Genomic DNA, 22,970 nt, shown 5'->3' on the forward strand with positions numbered 1-22,970 from the left:
TTTCTAAATTATAACCCTGCTGTTTATTTACTTAATTTACATCTTTCTTTATGTATTATTATTTGTTATTTATTTCTTCTCATATTTCCTCTTACTGTGACCTTGTTCTTCTTCGCTTCCCCGTTTGGATCTCGCGCTTGCCGTAGTTGTCAGAGCGGACTTCGCTTTTCGTTCGTCCTCGTATTGATACATGACAGAAGATGTTTGTGTTGGTGTGGCTGTACTAAGTCTGAAAGACTTTTTAAAAAAACCATGTCTCTCAATGGAGGCGGATCCAGAGGGTTTTATTTTAACACCGTGTTGTCTCTGGCTCGCTCGTTGGCAGCTCACCGTCACTCACCGTTAGAAAAGGTAACGTTTAAAATACAGTACGTGATGACGCCAGCTAGCTAGCAGGCTAATACCTGTCAGAGACACTTTGGCATCAAGGCCCGTCCTTAACTTCGCTTCTTTACCATGTGTTGTGAATTTAAATATGTCTGTTAGCACTCAGATGTATTTAATGAAGTTGTAATTTCGATTTAAACTGAGCTCCAGTGACCGAGGAGAGGCCGCTAACGTTAGCTGTTTTCAACCTGTAGTTAATCTCTCAGATTATCTTTGAAGAAAAGTAAAAGGAAGCAGAGTTTCCTTCATGTGCCATATGTTTACGTCTCTATCATTTAGATCACTCTGCATCATTTAAGTCAGTATCAGCTGTCTTTATTCATTCATTAAAAAGTGTGAACCTGTCAGTGACAGCTGTGACTGAAGGTCCAGAGAGTCCTGAAGGTCCTGAAGATCCTGGAAGGTCCTGAGGGTCCTGAAGGTCTCTCACTTTCAAGGACCTGCACATTTCACTCTGCCTCCTTCTAAACTCTATTAATCTAAATAATATGCTCATGTAATGAGACAATTTCATCTGATGTACAGTACGTCAGTTGATTGTTGAATCCTTTCCAAAAGCTGCCTGGATGCATTAGTCCACTTCCTGTCCTGATTCATCTCTCAGCATAAGTACTTGATTACACAGTGATATATCGAGTGGGTCAGCGTGTTGTTAAAGTCACTGCAGCATTTTTCAGTGACTGTCTGGTTTCTGATGTCTCTGCTCCCAGAAATCAATCTTAAACGAGTCGAGTTTAAACTATGATACGGCCAGCTGAGCCCGGGTCTCCACATCTCTTCAAACAGCAGCACAACGGTGCTCATAATGCTGTTGACGACTGTACATAAAGGTCCTATTATTACAACAAAAAGAAAGCAAAGAATGTTCTGACGTGATGAAACACTCAGTGAGATTCAAAGAGGGGAAATGCTGGCCGTCACTTTGAACAGGAAGTGAAAGCTACGATGATGAAAGGGCCGTAACAACATAAATATAATAATGAGCAGTCAGCCTTCTTGGTGAGTTGTGTCAGTGTGTGGAGCCTCGAAGGAGCGACCGGCCTCCATATTTGTCTGTCTGCATTTTTTATGTACGAGGTCTTTGGGGAGTGTTTGCACACATTTTAATGGTAGATAAAGAAGCATTTCATTACTGATGGATCTGCTCATTATTTATTGTTTATTTACTGTGATTCTCTGCTGTTTAATTTAATCTAACCTTCCTGTTTGTGTCCTGAGAGATCGATTTCTCGTCTGTTGCTCACCTTTAAGGGCATTGCCAGTTTTATTCTCCGTTAAAACAAGCACTCTACTGGGCTACTCTTGGATTTTGATCATACGAAAGGAGTCAAACACAGTTCAATTTATTCTTTAGAGATGTTTTGGGGCGTCTTTGGCTTTATTTAGACAGTTGATAGAGTTTGAACCGGGGTGAGAAAGTGGGCAATGACCTGGAGGAAAAGGAGCCACTTGGTTGGACTTGAACCTGGGCCCTCTGCTCCGAGGACAGCAGCCTGTGTACAAACTAAACACCAGGTAGTAGCAGTAGGCTAGTAGTAGGCTTAAATACAGTTCAATTCACCCTTAACAAAACTTAAAATGTCCACACAGCTCCAAAATAAAAGAATATATCCTAAAATGATGAGAAACTATTAGAGGTTATTGTACCGCCCGAACTCAAAGAGACATCTTTGAAGTCCATCTCTGTTTAACTAAAACTCTCAAACTGTGAATATGAAGTTGCCGGCAACAACCATGAATCGATCAAGAACAGCAGGAAGGAAGTGCAGCCGAATCAGCCACGCCATTGTTTTGCTCTGTGCAGGCATTGACTACAGGGATGTATAAGCTTGGAGGCTTAAAGTGCAGATGGATCAAATATATTATGTTGTAATTCCTTGTTGGTAGAGACTTTGCTTCTGCACACTTGTTTCTTTGTTTTTTTTACTCTGACCCTCTTCACGTTGGCGTCAGCAGAGCCTCTTATCAACATACACTTCAGATTTTTCAAGTAGATGTTTTTCCATGAGCACATTTTTTCCTCCTGCCTCGGTAAGAGGATTAGTTGATGATCAAGCACAGCAGGAAGAACTTTGACACAAATCCAGCCAAAGACTTAAGTAATGAAGGCAGAAGTGAGAAAAATATATAATATAAGCATTTAATATTAGCATTATTAGCTTGAACGTCCTCTGCAATAAGAATGAGCTGCAGCATAAAAGAGCTCGTGATCCACTGCCTGTGTTTCCTGTCACAGTGGAAGTCTGCTATGAAGGCGGTTCAGTCCTGAGGCTCGATTCCTCGCTCACATAGAAGCCCTAAAAATTGTTATCACTAATGGAGTCGGACAGGACTGATGTGTCTGTGTAAGGCCTGAGGGTTTTGTATTATCCAGTGACGAGGTTGTGCTTTTACAGCTCATGTTGAATCAAAGCGGTCTCCTCACAGGTCCAGAAGCTACAATGCATGTGTCCCGTGGACTTCAGAGGAGTCTTCCAGCTGGACGAGAGGAGGAGAGATGCTGTGATTGCACTCGGCATCTTCCTGGTGGAGTCGGAGCTGCAGGTCAACATCCTACCTTCCTATACCTCTCCACTTTATGCTGCTTTTTTTCCTCCCTGAAGTGTGAGTTCACAGGATGTCGAGATAACATAATAATGTTTTTCTTGCAGCACAAAGATGCAATCGTCCCTTACCTGCTCGGGCTGCTCAAAGGGCTTCCTAAAGTTCAGTGGATTGAAGAAAGCTCCGAACGCAAAGGACGGGGTAAACACTCCCTATAATAATCTATTTGTTCTTGTGCACGCTCTGAATGTGGATCCTCATTGTTCTGCATGATCACTGATGGTGCTGTGTTTGGTTGTGTGTCCTGCAGAGACCCTTCCCGTTGCAGAGAACTTCAGCTTTGCTCTGGTAACAGTACTGTCAGACGTCGCCCAACGTGATGAGACGCTACGGCAACAAGTACGTGTGTGCATGCGTTCGAGCTGCCTGTAACAATAATTTACTAAAATCATCTTTGCCTTTAATGTGTTAAAAAATGTAGAAAGCTTATTGCAGTTCCCTGGAAGAAAAACATGTGCATCTTTTGTCGAAAATACTGTTAAAAAAGTGTTTAAAAAGGAAAAATGATTATTTTTATCAGCTGTAGCTGGCACTTTTTGTTTTGACGTTATTGCTTTAAAGTGACCTGAAATAATTGATTGTTCAAACAGTTTTAAATCCAGTTTCTTACAACCCACTAATCAATGCTGGAAATCTGCAAATGTGTCTTTTTTTTAGTTTGCTGATATCGTTCCTCGTCTTCATGCTGAATGTAATAAAAAAGGGCTCTTCATGGAGGTGTTGTTGATTCAATCAGCCATCGACTCCTCAGACGTCCTGTCTCTCTTTAGCATTACAATCTTAAAAACCACACACACAGACTGTCAGAGCGCCTGAAGCCTTTTTGGTTAAAAAAAAAAAGTGCTTCTTGTTTTGTTGTATCTCTTTGCTGCAGCTGATCAAGGACACACTGTCAGAGGAAACACAGAGAAGGAATTGTTTGCTAAGATAATGTTCACTTCCCAGTTTATTGGACATCATGAAGGTTTCATTAATTTCAGCTGAACTTTAGAACTAAACTAACCACACAACAAAGACTATGTTCATGTTTCCTCCATCACTCACAACAGTTATACATCAGTATGAATAGAATGAGTTTAAATTATACATGCATGCAAGTGGTCAGTCATCTAAAAAGCTCAACCTTTGAATAAGAGACGGTGATATTGATGATGTCACATCTTCTTCAGATCTTGGAGGCCGTTATGGACATCATGCAGGTCCTGCAGGAAATCTGCAAAACTCCAGAGGCTCATGATAAAGGTACCAACTTGACACAGGTCATGCCACCTTTGGCTGTAACTCTTCTGTCCAGTGTGTTAATATTTACTACTTCAATGTTTCCCATGCACAGAATACCTGTGCAGGTACACTGTACCGACCCTGCTCGGCGTTGCTCGAGCGTTCGGACGATACAGCAACACAGACGAGCCGTTGCTGTCCAAGCTATTCCCTCGCCCGGTCACTCCCATGCCGCCCACCTTTGAAGAGAACGACGCCCTGCACAGACGCTCGTTCAGCGACTTCCGCTCCATCCTGCCGAGCTCTTTGCTCACGGTGTGTCAGGGAGACACGCTGAAGCGTAAAGGCTCCTCTCTTCCCAGCGTGTCCCAGCAGGTAGGGAGCATGTGGGACGGAGTGAAGGAGAAAGAAGTAGGGGATAAAAAGCTGTACTTTTTATTTATATACCTGTGTTTGTGTGTTTTCAGGCCAGTCCAGAGAGAGCCTGCCTGACCCCCATCTCTCCTTCTGACCCCTCTGCTCAGTACTTTGAAGGTTTGTATCAGAGCAGGAGCAGATCGCTCCTCTGCAGGGTTCATTTAGTGAACAAGTTGCAAGATAGCATTTTAATTCCTTTTAAAATTTCTCTTAAAAAACCAACCATGTGGTTATCACATTTTACAGACTGACATGTCACATGTGAAGTGGACAGCTTTGCTGATTGTCATTCTGCAGAATCTGGACTCATGTGGGAACTCTTCCCTTGTGCATTTGAGGTCACAACAGGCTCATAAAGAAATTATTTATTAGAATCATTTGCAGTTAAATTGATAGGATGCAGTAAGTCAGTGAATCCACTGAATACAGAGGGGTGTGTTTGAGACTTGTTTTATTGAACTTGTCATTTGCAAAGTATGTTGCATGTTTTCTATAACATTGAAAAGGTTCATTCAAGCCATTCAAATATACATGATTTTCTGTATACATTGAATAGCTTACCATTCAGAGCAACATGGCTAACACATTTCAGACTGTTGAGCTTGATTAGAATGAGAACAAAGTGACTCGTGTATGCATGAAAAAGGAGAATTTATGTTGTGAATAAATCACTCGAATCACAGTGACTTTGTTATGATTACATTCAGACTTCATTCTCTTCCTGCTTCAGGTTCGTACCTCCCCGATGGCAGCGCAGTGGACCCTGATTACTACTTCTCCACCATCAGCTCCAGCTTCTCTGTCTCTCCTCTGTTCACTGGGAGCAGCACTGGAGAGTTTCAGGTCCCTCTGGATATACTCCGACAGCTCCTGCACATGGTGAGCAGCAGGACAGATGCATGTTGTGAACTGATGGTGACAGAAGATGCATATTTGGGGAAAAAAAAAAAAAAAAGGGAAATTGAATCCACTTTTTGTCTCTCTGACAGGTCGAGCAGTCTGTCTCTGAGTCATTTTTAAAATCACTGGATGATTCCTTGGCAGAACTTGTCGAGGTAAGACTCAAATCACTGCAAATGTTTGTCTCCTTGAGTTTTTTTAACCATCGCTTCACTGATACGTTTCTTGTCCTCTTTTTGCAGTCGAATCCTGGTCTTCATCTCTACTACAAAACCTTCAGTGATCCTCTGTACGTGGCCATATTTAAAATGCTAAGAGACACGCTGTACAATTTAAAAGGTGAGGAATCAGAAATGTCGCCTTTTAAAGCCGTTTTCCCAGGTGAAGCATTTAAGGATGTACGTTCTTTCTTGCCTAGACCTTCAGACGGACTACGTGAAGGAGGTTCATGACTTTGTGCTGGAGCAGTTCAGCAGCAGTCAGTCGGAGCTGCAGAGGATCCTGCACGACGTCGAGTACCTGCAGAGTGAGCTGAGCCCGCTCAAACTGCGCTGTCAGGCCAACGCTGCATGTGTGGACCTCATGGTGTGGGCGGTGACCGAGGAGCAGGGTAACCTCACTTCATTTATTTATTCAGACAAATCTGGAATTAGTCTCTCTGGAAGTTTTCATTTGCAAACGTGTAACTGAGTAACTTTTGTTTTTTGTTTGTTTCACCAGGAGCTGAGAATCTTTGCACCAAACTGTCAGAGAAGCTGCAGTCCAAGACGTCCAGTAAAGTCATCATCGCCCACATGCCCCTCCTCATTTGTTGCTTACAGGTGACCACTGCTTCCTCCCTCTTATTTCCCCTCATAAACCTGTTTCAGGAAACACACAAACAGAAGAGGAGGAAGAAACTTCAGGTTAACTTCTGCCGAAAAATGTGAACTGAAACAGACACTCAGATTGAGTCTGTTTGCTTTGTGTTTCTGCTACTTCCAGCCCTCGTTGTTTGGGCGACTTTTGTCTCGAGAGGCTTCATTTCTATATGTTATCAAAGGCCCAAATAGTGCATGTGTGAACACGCAGATCAGGAAGATTCCAGAGGCAGCGTGAGTAGAGTAGTAGTGTGTGTGTGTGTGGTGCAAGTAAACACACGTGCCGTAATAAGTAGGCTAATAACATGTCTACATTTGAACAGGCTGAATGTGCTGCTGATTATACACATGTAAACGTGATTGTTCCTGCAGGGCCTCGGGCGTCTGTGCGAGCGCTTTCCTGTGGTGGCTCACTCTGTCACCATGTCGCTCAGAGACTTCCTGGTGGTGCCCTCTCCCGTTCTGGTGAAGCTGTACAAATACCACAGCCAGTACACACCAGGTGAGAGCAGCACACTACACTACATCATTCAATAACAGGATTATTTCCTGTTGCATTTTTTTCTACTTTTTTTTTTCTTACAAAAGTCCTTTTTTTTCCTTTTTTTTCTCAGCTGGTGGTGAGATAAAGATCCACGTGACAAACGAACACTCGCAGTCGACTCTCAGCACCCATTCAAGCAAGAAGAGCCAGCCGTCCATGTACGAACAGCTGCGGGACATCTCCATAGATAACATCTGCAGGTAGGATATGCACACACACACACACACGCTGGTCATGCACGCACTGGTTTCACTCGAAGGCGTTCAAAGAAGTTGATGTAGAAATATCTGTTGGAGCTGGAAGTGACGTTTTAATCGATTTGAGGGGAGAGCAAGAGACACTAACGCTGACTTAGTAACACCTCAGCGCTGCTCGGTATCAGCGTGACTTTTAATTCTCTTCGTCCTCAGGTGTCTGAAAGCAGGACTGACCATGGACAGCGTCATCGTGGAGGCTTTCCTTGCGAGTCTCTCTAACCGTCTGTACATCTATCAAGAAAACGACAAGTAAGAGATGCTTCATCCATACTGACTGTTTTAAAAAATATCGATTTCAGAGTGTATTTCTTCTCACACGTTCCCCCCTCTCCTTCCTCAGGGACGCTCACTTGATCCCGGACCACACCATCAGGGCGCTGGGCCACATCGCCGTGGCTCTGCGGGACACTCCCAGAGTGATGGAGCCCATCCTCCAGATCCTGCAGCAGAAGTTCTGTCAGCCTCCGTCGCAGCTCGACGTCCTCATCATCGACCAGCTCGGCTGCATGGTCATCACGGGAAACGTAAGGATTTAAACACACAACCCTCCCTGTTTAACACGGCTTACACCACGACTTATGTTGAAGAACATCTGCAGAAGACAAGCCCGTGTTCTGACCTCTTTCCCCTCGGTGGATTACAATTCTCTGCGCAGCAAAGACGAGGCATTTTTTTAAATTTAATGTACACAAGATGTTTTTTAACAGGCTTTGAGGATCCGTCACAAAAACTCAAACTTCCTCTGTCCAGCTTATATCCTTACTTTCACGTTTAACACTCATTTTAGCACCATGACATATTCAGGATTAGATGGGTCAGCCTGGAGAGATGAGTTATGCATGGGAGGAGATGGAATCAATGCAAAACTTAGCCTCATGTAAGTCAAAGTTTTACGTCTGGCTTAGCTTTTTTTATGTCTTGTCCTCAGCAATACATCTACCAGGAGGTGTGGAATTTGTTCCAGCAGATCAGCGTCAAAGCCAGCTCCATGGTCTACTCCACAAAAGACTTCAAAGACCACGGATACAGGTGACCACCATTTTATACAACACGGTTCTTTGGATTTAATCTCCTCTCTCAGTTTGTGAATAAGTGTCCCCTCTCTCCCGCACACAGACACTGTTCCTTGGCTGTGATAAACGCTTTGGGAAATATCGCAGCCAACCTCCAGGCTGAGCAGATGGTGGACGAGCTGCTGGTCAACCTGCTCGAGCTTTTTGTTCAGCTCGGCTTAGAGGGGAAGAGAGCCAGCGAGAGAGCGCCAGATAAAGGCCCCGCTCTGAAGGTACGGCACACTGAAGGCGTATCAGGATCAGAGAGGAGAGAGGTTAATAAGTCAACCCCTGCAGCTTGCCCTGATCACAGTCTGACAGGCTGAAGGTTGTGAGAAAATATGCTTAAACATATTTCAACTTGTAATGTTGGGTACCAATACTGTGATTGTTATTGAGTCGGATCAGTTCCTAAAAGTATTTTCTGGAGTGAAATGTGGATTTATTTATGTGAAAAATGAGCTGGATGGAGTCGAGTAGGCATACTATCAGAGCGTCTGCCCAACACAGTGTGAAACACAAAGGATGTTGGATTGTTTGTTTTAAAAAGGTTGCGTGACCTCAGTTCTAACAGCAGGTGTGAAGCTGACACTCATATCGACTTGGTCTTTGCAGGCGTCAAGCAGTGCTGGAAACCTCGGTGTCCTGATCCCGGTTATTGCAGTCGTGAGTGTTTCTGATATTTACGCCGTTTTCAGCTTCTTCCTCCTTAAAGCGTTGTCATCACTTCTGAAATAACCACACCGTCCGTAATGACTCCCCGGGGATCTGTCTCCTCTCTGCTTCCTCTGCTCTTAGCTAACGAAAAGGTTGCCACCAATTAAGGAAGCGAAGCCTCGTCTGCAGAAGCTCTTCAGGGACTTTTGGCTCTACTCTGTCGTCATGGGATTTGCCGTGGAGGGTTCAGGTACAGTCTGCTCTCTTGCACTTTTTCTTTCTGTCTCTTCTGCATAAAATATTCATCTGCTTAAGGCAGCAGTAGCCTAGCATCTCCTTAATCTGCAAAGTAGAACTGACATTTTTATGAATGGACTTTAAAAAAAGCATCTTAGGGATGCTCTCTCTAATGCCAACTTAAAATTATGTGCACTCCAAAATATGTATTTTATGGGCACAATTCTGTTTGAATTTCCAAATGATCCAATAGTTTGTGCTTTAGCGTTGTGATTTTTTTCACTGTTGAAATCTTCAGGTCTGTGGCCGGAGGAATGGTACGAGGGAGTTTGTGAGATTGCGACTAAATCACCGCTGCTCACATTTCCCAGTGGGGAACCTTTACGCTCCGAGCTCCAGTACAACTCTGCTCTGAAGAACGACACTGTCACCCCGGTCTGTGAACGCCGACTCACATCTGTGCACTAACATGCTCACCTGTTAAGGTTACTCCTTGATTTCTGATTTATTGTACATTTTCAGGCTGAGCTGAACGACCTGCGGAGCACAATCATCAACCTGCTGGATCCTCCTCCTGAGGTCGCTGCTCTCATCAACAAACTGGACTTTGCCATGTCCACATATTTACTGTCTGTTTACAGACTGGAATACATGAGGTATGCCAACAGGATTAACGCCCCCCCCCCCCCCCCCCCCCCCCCCATGCGAATGCATTGCAGAGGTTCTAAAAGTTCATTTTGGATCCTTGTGTACACGGCATGAAATTGTCTCAAATTCTTGATTATTTTTTCCTTTCAATCTTTTGCATCATTTTCATCCTGCAATTTTTGTTTCCAGGATGCTGCGTGCTTTGGACTCGGAACGTTTCCAGGTTATGTTCCGATACTTTGAAGACAGAGCGATTCAGAAGGATAAATCTGGTGAGCTGAAGGAGACGTAAAGACGGTGAACTTGATTTCCTGTTTGTGCTTCATTAAGTGCATTAATTTATCATGTTTCTCCCCAGGCATGATGCAGTGTGTGATTGCTGTTAGTGACAAGGTTTTTGAAGTCTTCCTGCATATGATGGCTGAAAAAGTAAGAAACTCTCCTTTACACTTTGTTACTTTCCAGCGTTGCTTGTCTCGGTAATTACTGAACTATAGTTACTTAATTGGCATTAAAATGACGTATTTAATTGATAATTCATTTTCAGCCAAAAACCAAAGCCCACGAGGAGGAGCTGGAACGCCACGCTCAGTTCCTTCTGGTCAACTTCAACCACATCCACAAGAGGATTCGCCGTGTGGCTGATAAATATTTGTCTGGACTGGCTGAAACGTGAGAGTGCATCCGAACACGCGCTCATTACTCAAAATAACTTTTTTTTTAAAAATCAGGCTTTCACCCAGCATGTGAACATTTTCTCTCCGCTCAAGTTTCCCTCACTTGTTGTGGAGCGGTCGTGTGCTGAGGACCATGTTAGACATCCTGCAGACTCTCTCGCTCTCGCTCAGTGCAGTAAGTGATGAATCCAAACACCAGTGTAGAACTCGCTCTCACGTTGTCTCTGTTTGTGATCTGATGTTTGTGTCGTGTTTCAGGACATTCATAAAGATCAACCTTATTACGACATCCCAGACACACCGTACAGAATCACTGTCCCGGATACTTATGAAGCCAGAGAGGTAACGCTCTTTCTACAACTCTTCAGTATTCACCTCTCTGTACTGACTTTATTACATCTGTATGAAGAATTTATCCAAAATAATGAAAGAAAAGGAAGTTACGTTAAGCTATGCAATTTAATGTTCAGTACACAAAAACAAGATAAACCTTACAATGTGATTTTGTTCTCTTTTATATTTCCAATTATTTATAGGTTTTTTAATTATTTTCTATTTAACATTAACTAAATACTGAAAAAAAAAATTCTCCCCTTTTCTCATTTCAGAGTATAGTGAAGGATTTTGCTGCACGTTGTGGTGAGATCCTTAAAGAGGCAATGAAGTGGGCGCCATCTGTTACCAAATCACACCTCCAGGTAACTTTTAAACTTTTTTAAACCAATATGTAAAACTGATGTGGCGCCAATATGTCACACGGCCCGTGTGCGATGGTTCCAATCAAACCTTGGTGCTTTGCATCACGTCATCTCCCGCGCTCTTCTCCCAACATTTCCTTTCCCTCTTCTGCTGACATATTCAATAAAGGCACAAAAAATATAAGTGTGACACAAATCCTCCTACTTTGAATCGCTCATGAATGTTTGTTTTTTTTCAGGAGTATCTGAACAAACACCAGAACTGGGTGTCAGGTCTCTCCCAGCACACTGGCCTCGCCATGGCCACAGAAAGCATCCTTCACTTCGCCGGCTACAACAGACAGAGCACCACGCTGGGGGTACGCTAACGCTGTCCTATGCTAATGCTAACAATGCTTTTTAAGGCTCAAGAATAAAGCCCTGTGCTACACCATGTAAAATTACCTTTTGAGTTACTACCTGTCTTTTTCACTGTATGCACAGATTATCATTGTTTATCTGATTACCAGTAAAGTTATGATACACATTCACATCCCTTCCAGTATGTTGCACTTCAGCCTGTTCAGATCTGAATCTGAGCTGCAGACTTTTTTCTTCTATCTGTAAAAATCCTGCACCACTGTATTATTACACTTCCCGTGTTTATTAATAAGTAATATTCTCCCACCTGTAGTCCACTCAGCTGACCGAGAGGCCGTCCTGTGTGAAGAAGGATTATTCAAACTTCATGGCCTCCCTCAACCTCAGGAACAGATACGCTGGAGAGGTAAACACTTTATTATAGTCAATGTTTACTGCATCCAGCTCCTTTAATCCCTGGAATCATCTTTTTATTTGTTTTTTGACTTCTATCTGTTCTAGTGGGGCCCTCTGATGTACACTGTTCACTCACACCCCCTGCTGTGACTTAATTAAAATAAATAATCCACATCAGTTCTTATATATATTTTCTGCTTTTGTTGCATGACAACAGAATAAGGGTGAAATAGTTATTTGAGTTTGAGCCGAAGCTGCAGTGACGATTAAATCATTTTGTTACTACGGATGAAAATGTGCTCAGGAACGAGAGGTGTAACGCTGCTCATGAGTCTTCTCTTTGTCTGCAGGTGTCCGGAATGATCCACTTCGCTGAGGCCGTGAGAGGCCAGTCTGATCTGGGCCGTCTCATGATCAAACAGATGGGAGAAGCTTTAGACTCTGCTCAGCCCGAGACCTTCACTGAGGCCATGTTCAAACTGGCCGCTCTGCTCATTAACACGAAAGGTTTCACCGCCGCTACCTCCTGTTGTCATTGTGTTTCATGATGAGTGCCGCGCTCTTGTTCGTCTGACTTCCTGTTTGTGTTTCTTTTTGTCTGGACTCCAGACTGTGATCCTCAGCTGCTGCACCACCTCTGCTGGTCCCCTCTTAAGATGTTCACGGCTCACGGCATGGAGACAGCCATCGCCTGCTGGGAGTGGCTGCTGGCAGCTCGAGTTGGAGTCGAAGTACCAGTATGTACATTTTATTATTTTCTTATTTAGGTGAATGCAACTACCAACGACTAGTTTAAAACTCAAAGTTCAGGTGTTAAATCCTTATATGTTTTTAATCCTTAGCTGTTTGTTTTTATATAATGGTTCCAACTGTTTCCACATCTGTTTGCCTTTTATAAATCTTCCTCCGTCTAGTTCATGCGGGAGATGGCAGGAGCGTGGCAGATGACGGTGGAGCTGAAGATGGGCTTGTTCTCGGACGCTCAGGTGGAGGCTGACCCTCTGGCTGCATCCGAGGAGAGTCAGCCTGTGCCCTGCCCTCCAGATGTGACCCCTCACCAAATATGGATCGAGGTCAGACTGAAGACTTTCCTGCTCCGGGTAGAATCACGTGTTCCAGTCGGTCTCTAACAAAATGACTTATTCCTCGGCACTCTTTCTTTTAGTTTCTGGTCCAAAGGTTTGAGATCGCTAAATACTCCAGCGCTGATCAGGTGGAGATCTTCGGAAGTTTACTTCAACGCTCGCTGTCACTCAATGTCGGGGGAGCTAAGAGTAGCCTCAACCGGCATGTGGCTGCTATTGGACCTCGGTTCAGGTAAAGAAAACAGCCCTTCAAAGTTTTTACAGATGAGCTTTCCTGATTGAAATTCTCAACCAGGTGGCTTCCTGTGATTTAGCATCTCTTTCTTCACTCTTATCGTTAGTTATTAAGAATCTGTGATGCAGATGGAGTGATCATATGTGTTTCAGGCTGCTCACTCTGGGTCTGGCTCTGCTTCACTCGGACGTCCTAACCAACTCCACTGTGAGGAATGTGCTCAGAGAGAAGATCTATTCAACGGCCTTTGATTACTTCAGGTATCCACACACACACACACACACACACACACACACACACACACACACACACACACACACTGCACCCTCAAGCATAGTCAAGTCACATAGCAACAGATATTTCTATTTTAATGGAAGAATTGTTGTTTTTTTTAAAACATTTGATCTCTTCTTATTTCTGTGAAAAAACCCAAAAGCACACAAGCTAAACGGTGTTAGTCGTGCTATTTCACAAATGTTGTGTTTGTCGTCTCTCTGGAATATCTGCATCTCCTTAAAGCTTTTAAATAAACGCTGGTAGCACACAATACATGTTGAACCAAAGCCACTGTTCCTAACCTCTCCATCGTCTGTGACTCCAGCGTGGCTCCAAAGTTTCCCACCCAGTGCGACAAGAGCCTCCGCGAGGACATCAGCATCATGATCCGCTTCTATGCCAACATCCTGTCCGACAAGAAGTACCTGGCTGCGTGCCACTTGGTCCCACCGGGTGAGCTTGGTACAACCCCAGTCCCGAGCACGCTCTCTGCCGGGATATTTGGATCGCTTATCGTGTCCAGCACTTCTCCGATATCGCTCTTAAGTAAGCCTAAAGCGGTGGAGCTCGGACTGCACTGCAGCAGAGGCATGCTTTTTCACGCGGGTCAAATTTGACGCTGTTTGTCCTCACTCAGCTGCAGATAGATCCAGGGATCTATCGACATATATCTATATATTTATGTAGTCATACATGTTTAATATGTCTATGTTTATATATAGATAACTAAAGCATCTTCTCTCTTTGGTCCTCCTCTCAAAGGGTCAATGCACTATTTTGAAGCCTGGGTTTGACTTCTACATATTTTGGTGTCTTAAAGTGAACAGATGAAAGGTTTCAGATTTACTCCTTCAGCTTTTAAAAGAGCTTTGATGGCTGCGAGGTGATTTGTGGGGAAGAAAGGAAGATTCTTGTTTTGAAACCAGAAGTTGCTGGTCCACCGCTGCCTCCGATTAGTTTTGTGTGGGTTTTTTTTTGTCTTTTAAGAACATTAGGTTGGATCCAAACTAATGGTTTTAAATTTAAAAAAAAAAGACAAATTAGCACAAAAAATGGTTAAATGGCAGCAGTGGTAAAGTTTGTTCTTACAAAGTCTAATGACTGTTTTTGTCTGTGGTGTTTGGTGGCATTGAAGCGACGCAGATTATGGCTGTGTTGGGTTTCAAATGTGTACTTTACTCCTCGATAAGAGCGACATTTCTGCAGATAATACGTTGATATATTTGTCTGACACTCTGACGCAGCTTGAAGCCCAAAATGTGTAAAAAAAATAAATAAATGAAAAAAGAAGTAGAGCCCAGGTTTTAAAATACAATCTCTTCATTCTCCTACTTTCTAGTCTTCTGCTCTTTAATCTCTATAAATCTGTCTTCTGTCCTTCATATTTAGCAGCTGTGAGGAAAAGCTCAAATTTGTCCGCCGCGTAAAGATGCATGACCATTCATCATCAGCCCACCAGTCTGCCCCTCTCCTCGCTCAACATGGCATCAAAACGAGAACCTCCCCCCCCCCTCCCAAAAAAAAAAAATGAAAAGAAAAATGTTTTTTCTTCCAACCCAGAGAGTCCTCTCCTCTTCATGCCTGACGACCCCGAGAAAAAACATGATGTCATGCTCATACACATCGAAGCGCTTCAGGTGGACGAGGCCTCAAACTGCTCATCCTGGATCCGATTAATTTGTCTCAAGCCTCCTGCGCATACACAAGACAAATTCATATCTGACCCAGAGTCAGTGGTTAGAGGCATAAAAAAAAAATCCTGCTGGATTTTCTTGCTTTCAGAAGCATGATCATCAGAACAGCAGAGGACTAACTCATCTCGCTCCAGAATATCCCTCATCATCGACCATTTATTAATGTTTTTCACTGTTTACATCTCCTCAAATTCATTTCTAATACCTTTTGATTGAACATGATTCATTCATGTGTGGAAAGGTGCCGTGGCTGGACTGACCGTGTGTCTGTAAACAGATAATCAGGACCCGTCGTTGAACAGTCTGTCAGTGATGAACGCTGCAGACCTCCGGAGCAGCATCGACTCCAGCTCTCGCTCTCAGCAGAGCGGTCAGGGATGGATCAACACCTACCCGCTGTCCAGCGGCATGTCCACCACCTCCAAGAAATCAGGTGAAGCGTGCATTCAACATTCATTAACAGTCGTACGGTGATGGTAATGCTCCCTCAGCTGGAGCGTGCTGTGATTTTTAACATTCTTACCCATGTGTGAAGGCCAGGGATTTGTGAGTCTCCTTACTCAGTTAAGCTGACTTTTTTTCTTTTGCTCCCAGGAACCTCCAAGAAGAGTAACCGAGGGACGCAGCTGCACAAATACTACATGAAACGTCGGACTCTGCTGCTGGCTTTGCTGGTGAGAGCTGGTCATAAATTAAATAAATAAATTATATTTATAATGTTTTTCCAGATTTCTTTATTTTCGCCGTTCTTGACACACTCATCCTTCCTGTCTGCTCCTGTGTTGTTTTTTTTGTATTTTCTCTCCCAGGCCAGTGAGATTGAACGCTTGACGACGTGGTACAACCCGCTGTCCACTCAGGAGCTGGCTATCGCGACGGAGCAGTCAGTGGAGACCAGCATCGCCAACTGGAGGTCCAAATACATCAGCCTGACGGAGAAACAGTGGAAGGACAACGTCAACCTGGCCTGGGGCATCGCTCCGTACCTGGCTATGCAGCTACCGACGAGGTACGGAAACACCCCATCAGGATGGTCTCATTTAGACACATTAACACGCCGCCTGCGAGCGGGAGCGACTTGCCACACGTGGGACATAAAGGAGCGAATCATGACATTAAAAGGATGAAGAGGTAGGTGACTTGTCGTTTGTTTCCAGGTTCAAGAACGACGCCATTGTCGCTGAAGTGACCCGCCTGGTGCGGCTGGACCCTGGAGCGGTCAGTGACGTTCCCGAGGCCGTCAAGGTGAGCTCACGTCGGCTTGATAAGCTTCACAAATAAGTTCTCTCCTGTTTTTTTTAATATATATATATATTTTTTTTTTTTTTTCCTCCCCTCTTGTTTTTACCGCCTAGTTCCTGGTGACCTTGCACACGATTGACGCCGACTCTCCTGAGCTGAGTCACATCCTGTGCTGGGCTCCAGCAGACCCGCCCACCGGTCTGTCCTACTTCAGCAGCATGTACCCTCCTCATCCTCTCACTGCTCAGTACGGGGTCAAGGTGCTGCGCTCCTTCCCTCCTGTAAGTCACACGCACTCAGAGATGTTTGAATCTTTACTTTCATCATAAGATGATTCAAGCGTCCCTTCCTTTTTCTCTCTCTCTTTTCAGGACGCCATCTTGTTTTACATTCCTCAGATTGTTCAGGCTCTCCGTTATGACAAGGTAAACGTGAAACGCTCTTCATTCCTGATCGTTAAACGTCCCACAGTTCGATATATTAGCGTAGCTGGAGAAGCAGCAGCGATTAACCGTGACACCGTGTCCCGCTCAGATGGGTTATGTGAGAGAGTACATCCTGTGGGCGGCCCAGAAGTCTCAGCTCCTCGCTCACCAGTTCATCTGGAACATGAAGACCAACATCTTCATGGACGAGGAGGGCCACACCAAAGATCGTGAGTGCATCGGTTCAGACCTTCCCTGGGTTTTTCAGAGTCTGGGAGGAAGTGCTGCTTATTCAACATCCTTATTTTGGAATCTTTCTTTGTGTGTAAATTTATTACATTTCCACCATTTTTCCACTTCTGCACATTTAAGTAAATATTTTGCAGGCCGGCTAAAATATATTCCACCATCACTGCTCTCTCTATGTTCATGCCTGAGCTTTTCCAAGTTGTTTTGAAGATAAATTAATATTCTTGTTTCGGTTCTTTTCTCATCTTCTGATTACTCAAAGCACATTCACACACTGATGTTAGAGGCTGCTGTGTGATTCATACTCATACCCATTCATACTCTCAGCACACAGATGCTTTTGTTTTCATTCATGTAAACATTTCTGTAGTTATTTTTTATATGGTATATGTTATGAAAATATCGTGGGAAGAATATTAAATGTGTAAAATGGAAGACTAGCTTCTCGCTATGTAAAAGCTAATGGGGATCCATGATAAACAAACATAAACAAAACAAAGTATTAAGTGCCCGAGGAAACATCCGACATGTTGCTGCAGGAGATCGAACCCCTGACCCTGTGGGTTCAAATACAACCTGCTCTACCACTGAGCCACAGGGCCTGTAGCTGCTGTAACTTTGCATCATTGAAACATAAGAGAGCAGTTTGTTGTCAGTAATTTCATGTGCTCATTAATCACGTTACTACACAAAGTTTCTGCCCACTTTGTCTCAGGTGAATGTGATGCCTTTAAACGTGTCATTATTTCCCTAATGGGACGTGTCACACTTTTATTAGATCCAATAATTAGACGTAATAATAACGCTGATCTCTGCCTCGTTAACCTCGGTAATGATGGCGCTCCGTGCAGCCGACATCGGGGAGCTGCTGGAACAGATGGTGGAGGAGATCACCGGCTCTCTGTCGGGTCCGGCCAAAGACTTCTACCAGAGAGAGTTCGACTTCTTCAACAAGATCACCAACGTGTCCGCCATCATCAAGTAAACTCTCAACCGTCCATGTAAAAAAAGCTGCAAACCCAGTGACGACACACGGGGAACAATGTCATGTGATTTTATTTCCTTTTTTTTTTTCAGGCCAGTTCCAAAAGGAGAGGAGAGAAAACGAGCCTGTCTGAAAGCTTTGTCAGATATCAAAGTTCAGTCAGGTAAAGCTGTCTCTGCTGTGCTGCACACATCATGGAAAGTTGTGTCTTAGATGTTTGTGATTGCCCGACCAGTTCCCAGTCCAACACCGGAAAATAGCGTGCAAAAAAATCTGTTTCAGTACGACGGAAAACAGTCAGCGGACTTTTCTGAGCACGTTTGTTTGTGTTGTTTTTTTTTTCTAGGCTGTTACCTCCCAAGTAACCCTGAAGCCATCGTGCTGGACATCGACTACAAGTCTGGAACCCCCATGCAGAGGTAACAGATTCAAACTCAGGTGTTTGGCGCTCTTGAAGCGTCCGTGTTCTGATTGGAGTTTCTTCCCCCGTTGCTCGCAGTGCTGCCAAGGCGCCCTACCTGGCCAAGTTTAAGGTGAAGCGCTGCGGGGTGAGCGAGCTGGAGAGGGAGGGGCTCCGCGCCCCCTCGGACTCTCTGGAGGACGGAGAGGAGAACCCAGACGGATCGCGCAGGATCTGCTGGCAGGCGGCCATCTTTAAAGTGGGAGACGACTGCAGACAGGTGTGTCTCCTCTCTGCCTCTCATCCAATCAGCTCTCGTTCTGTGACAGGTCAGGGAGGACACGCTGACCCTCTCGTCTCTTTCTCTCTCCAGGATATGCTCGCTCTGCAGATCATCGGCCTCTTTAAGAACATTTTCCAGCTGGTCGGCCTGGATCTGTTCGTCTTCCCCTACAGAGTAGTGGCTACTGCACCAGGAGTAAGACTCCCAACAAACCCCACACATCATGAATTCATGACTTTTTCAAATCTGTCACATTATTATTATTTTTTTGTGTGTTTATAATTGTGTCAATTAAGAGAGAAATGAATTTATGGTCTTTACGTTCAGAAAGTTACGAACGTACCACCATCATTCGTGCCTCTAAACTAAACGTAGGATTTAATTAGAACGATGAGACGTGTATTGACTGATCCTGTTTTCTCCAGTGTGGTGTGATCGAGTGCATCCCAGACTGTAAGTCCAGAGATCAGCTCGGCAGGCAGACCGACTTCGGGATGTACGATTACTTCCGTAACCAGTACGGAGACGAATCCACCCTCGCCTTCCAGAAGGTGCGGAGCTTATAAACTCGTTTGTCTCCTCGTAACGATTACTTCTCAGATATTAAAAGAAAGAAATGAGCTTGTTTTTCTGCAGCCTGCCTCGAGTGGCCATTTAAGGAACTGCACCTTCTGTCTTCTTCTGCTTCCCAGGCTCGGTATAACTTCATCCGCAGCATGGCCGCCTACAGCCTCCTGCTGTTCCTGCTGCAGATCAAAGACAGGCACAACGGGAACATCATGCTGGACAGCAAGGGTCACCTCATCCACATAGGTGTGTGCTCTACACACACACACACACACACACACACACACACACACACACAGAAGGCTAAATGAGTGAATGCTGTTTGTTTTTGTCTGCTGTGCTTGCTGCAGACTTTGGCTTCATGTTCGAGAGCTCTCCCGGAGGGAACCTGGGCTGGGAGCCAGACATCAAGCTGACTGACGAGATGGTGATGATCATGGGAGGCAAGATGGAGGCCACGCCTTTCAAGTGGTTCATGGAGATGTGTGTCAGAGGATATCTGGCTGTACGGTAGGAACACAAAGCAATCTAAGATTTTTGAATGAGCTGAAAAAGGATTTAAAGAAGGTTCAAGTCGATGAAAGGAGCCTGTTATACGCACTGAGAATGCTTTTGTTCTTTTTGTCTCTCGTGATGACCGATGTTTCTTTTCCTCTCTGAAACAAAGACCCTACATGGATGCCGTGGTGTCTCTGGTGAACCTCATGCTGGACACCGGGCTGCCGTGCTTCAGAGGACAAACCATCAAACTCCTCAAGTAGGTCGCACGAGCACATGTCTGTCTGTCCGAGTGAAAAGTATAAAAAGCAAAGTGTTTTCCAACATGCTGACTTCAAAGCGTTTGTATCCGTCTCTGGTGGTTGTTTGAATCCCGTCCTGCTGCACCTGAGACGGCCAGAAAACAAATGACTCACTTGTTTCTGTTTTTTTTTTTTTTTCTATCAGAGGACGCTTTAATCCTCAAATGAGCGAGAAAGAAGCCGCAGCGTTCATCATCAAAGTCATCCAAAGCTGCTTCCTCAGTAGCAGGTAAGAGAAGGAGATTCTCCCTCAAAGGGACGTCCCAGTTTGTTTCACACCTGGGTCAACTCGTGGAAGACGTGTAAATCCTGAAACGGCTGATTCTGTTGATGGAGTCTGGTGGCTCGGGAACATTTATCTCTCCATGTCTCTTTTTTTTAAAAAGTCTATCTCTGTAGGGATCCTTTCTGTACTCATGTCAAACAACATCCTGAGCCTGTCGGGGGGAATAAAAAGAGATCTTTTAGTTCACATTGCAGCGATTCCATCCCCTTTAAAAAAGTCTCCTGGAGGAATTCCCTTTTGTTATTTAGATGCCAGAATGTGGTTAAAAATCAGGGCACAGATGGCCTAGTGGTTAAGTAAGTTCTCCATGCTAGATGCTGTTGACATCCAAGCTGGCGTCCCGGATTTCATATTGTCCTTTCAAAATAAAGGCGTAAAGCTAAAAATAAAAAAAAATACTATGAAAAAAAAAAATAGGGTTCAGGTTATAGTGATGTGCAAAACAACAACACACGAATAACAATGACACCGCCTGAGTTGAACTGTATCTCTAATTTAAGACTTTAAGACAATCGTAAAACTTCCTCTTTGTGCGAAGAGAAACACTCACGTTTTTATTCTCTTGTTTTCAACAGGAGCAAAACGTACGACATGCTGCAGTATTACCAGAACCAAATCCCGTACTAGAAAGTCTCCAACGGGACCGCCACTGTACGTCCAACGCAATCAACTCAACACAAGCAATGCAACGCGTTTCAATCCACTGCTGGACTCAACAACAACAACAACGACGACGACGACAACGACATGAAACTTTGATCCAAATACTCAGATTTAACTCGGCATACTGTAAGTTGTGATTTTATAAGGAGTTAGTTTAAACTAAAGAAGGAGACGAGTATCAGAATCCCCCTTTAAGTGATTTCTTCTTGACGCTGACGATGGCCACAAAGGGAGCCATGTTTATCGTGTTTGTCGAGCAGCTGTTCTCATCATTGTGTTACTATGCTGTTATCCACTTTAATGCACTTTATAAATCCCAGTATTTCACTATCTATACCTGAAGAGCTTATACAGAGATCAACGATGACATTTAGATCTTTAGTAGAAAATCAATCAATTAATAATAAACTAGCGGTATTCTTGATTCAGCGACAGATCAAACATCGATGCAGGAATCGATCAGCATTTACTCTCAACAGTAGTCTTTAGGAAAGTAGGAGTATTTAGAGGATCAAACGTTAATGTTCTGTAGAGTTAAGTGTCAAATATTTACTGTCTTCTCCCGTTCACTCTGAGCGAGGAGCGATATCTGTGAGATCATATTTATCAGAAACTCTGATGTAATCCAGTCACGTCACGTAACTCCTCATACAGTCTGGGTTTTTTTTTTTTCAGCACATTTTTCCACTACAGGTTCTTAAAGGCTCAAACCTGAACTCTAAAGAAACCACAAGATAGGTGGAGAGCAAAAAGCCAATCATAATTTAAGATTTCGGGGTAACCCCTCGGGTGGCCAATCAGATTGCAGGGGCTCAGGCCCCCCCTGACTCGCCCTCTGCACACGTCCCTGCTACAAATCTGCATTATTGAATCAAAATGTGATGCATCTGTCCGAAGACTCTTCTGTAAGTTTCACTGCATAAAACAGATTTATCAGTGAAAATGACCCGTTCAAACACTACGATCACTAACAGTGCAGAGAGGTGCCATAGATCATTCTTACGCCTACATTACCCATGATGCACCTTGGCCCTCATTTACCAGGAGATGAGTATTACGCCTCCTCTGAGCTGTGTAAAAATATAATCCCTTTAGTGAAGAATAATGAAAAGCTGCATGTCAATAAGTTCCTCTAGTGGAAAAAACAAACAAACAAATAAACAAACGTGTGTTTTTTTGTTTTGGAGGACCAGAAGCTCTACATCACTGCATGACACGTCTTTCAGTCCTGTCCCATGTTACAGGTGTTCTCCATGTTTGCATTCCCCTTTGCAGTCTTTGTGAGCCGTTTAGAAACATTCCTCTCTGAGTGTTGGAGTCGGAGCGAGACTCCGGGGTTTGTTGTCAGATGATTGTGATGACGATGGTTGAGCCTAAAAGCCATTTTCTCCGACGCTCGGTAGAACCACAGCTGTAGTAATACTTGAGAATCAAAAGAACCCTAACCTTATGCAATATATTCCTGAGTGTATATTAATGCTGTACTTGTGTGTTGTTGCTGTAAAATCCTTCCATCATGTTTCATGTTGCAGCTGCTGTCTTTAAATCACTGAGGTTTGTGAACTCTTCTTTAACGGCTTCCAAACACAGACTTGATCAATTCTTGATGAAAGCCATTTTTAATGTCGAGGATTTTAAGTTGCTGTTCTTTTAAATAAGTTTGTCCATTATAACCTGTGAATCACAAGTGTTAGTCTATGTGTGATCAAAGCGTGTGTGTGTGTGTGTGTGTGTGGGGGGGGGCGAGTGTTTTCTGTATTTTGCTCTGTTTGTTTGGAGACATCGTTGCCGGTTCAGATTAAGATCACGTCTGTTATTCTGTGTGAAAAACATTTTATTTCCAGATTAAATGTCAGACAACTGGA

At 44.0% G+C, this 22,970-nt stretch overlaps 1 protein-coding gene across 2 annotated transcripts; it reads left to right on the forward strand.

Moving 5' to 3' along the window:
* Window positions 1-102: 102 nt before the first annotated feature.
* pi4kaa (phosphatidylinositol 4-kinase, catalytic, alpha a) lies at window positions 103-22,970 on the forward strand. Of its 2 annotated transcripts, none has more exons than XM_079363918.1 (54): window positions 103-351; window positions 2,815-2,931; window positions 3,039-3,132; window positions 3,242-3,330; window positions 4,161-4,233; window positions 4,325-4,587; window positions 4,680-4,746; window positions 5,360-5,508; window positions 5,619-5,684; window positions 5,772-5,868; window positions 5,948-6,139; window positions 6,250-6,350; window positions 6,762-6,891; window positions 7,004-7,133; window positions 7,344-7,439; window positions 7,531-7,714; window positions 8,119-8,219; window positions 8,307-8,475; window positions 8,858-8,908; window positions 9,041-9,149; window positions 9,435-9,571; window positions 9,659-9,792; window positions 9,974-10,056; window positions 10,143-10,213; window positions 10,332-10,456; window positions 10,555-10,636; window positions 10,720-10,803; window positions 11,070-11,159; window positions 11,399-11,518; window positions 11,833-11,925; window positions 12,266-12,422; window positions 12,525-12,652; window positions 12,830-12,988; window positions 13,081-13,232; window positions 13,388-13,495; window positions 13,837-14,057; window positions 15,483-15,638; window positions 15,800-15,879; window positions 16,015-16,214; window positions 16,363-16,450; window positions 16,561-16,728; window positions 16,819-16,872; window positions 16,982-17,102; window positions 17,973-18,102; window positions 18,199-18,269; window positions 18,453-18,525; window positions 18,606-18,786; window positions 18,880-18,984; window positions 19,215-19,340; window positions 19,482-19,602; window positions 19,707-19,866; window positions 20,024-20,113; window positions 20,302-20,385; window positions 21,018-22,970. In XM_079363918.1, exons 1-54 carry the CDS (start codon window positions 253-255, stop codon window positions 21,067-21,069), a joined length of 6,381 nt encoding a protein of 2,126 aa, XP_079220044.1. In that variant the 5' UTR covers window positions 103-252; the 3' UTR covers window positions 21,070-22,970. The 2 variants fall into 2 exon arrangements, with proteins under 2 accessions (XP_079220044.1, XP_079220045.1); XM_079363919.1 differs by having other exon boundaries at window positions 13,837-13,964.

Source organism: Symphodus melops (genome assembly GCF_947650265.1).
Source record: "Symphodus melops genome assembly, chromosome: 16".
Lineage (NCBI taxonomy): Eukaryota > Metazoa > Chordata > Actinopteri > Labriformes > Labridae > Symphodus > Symphodus melops.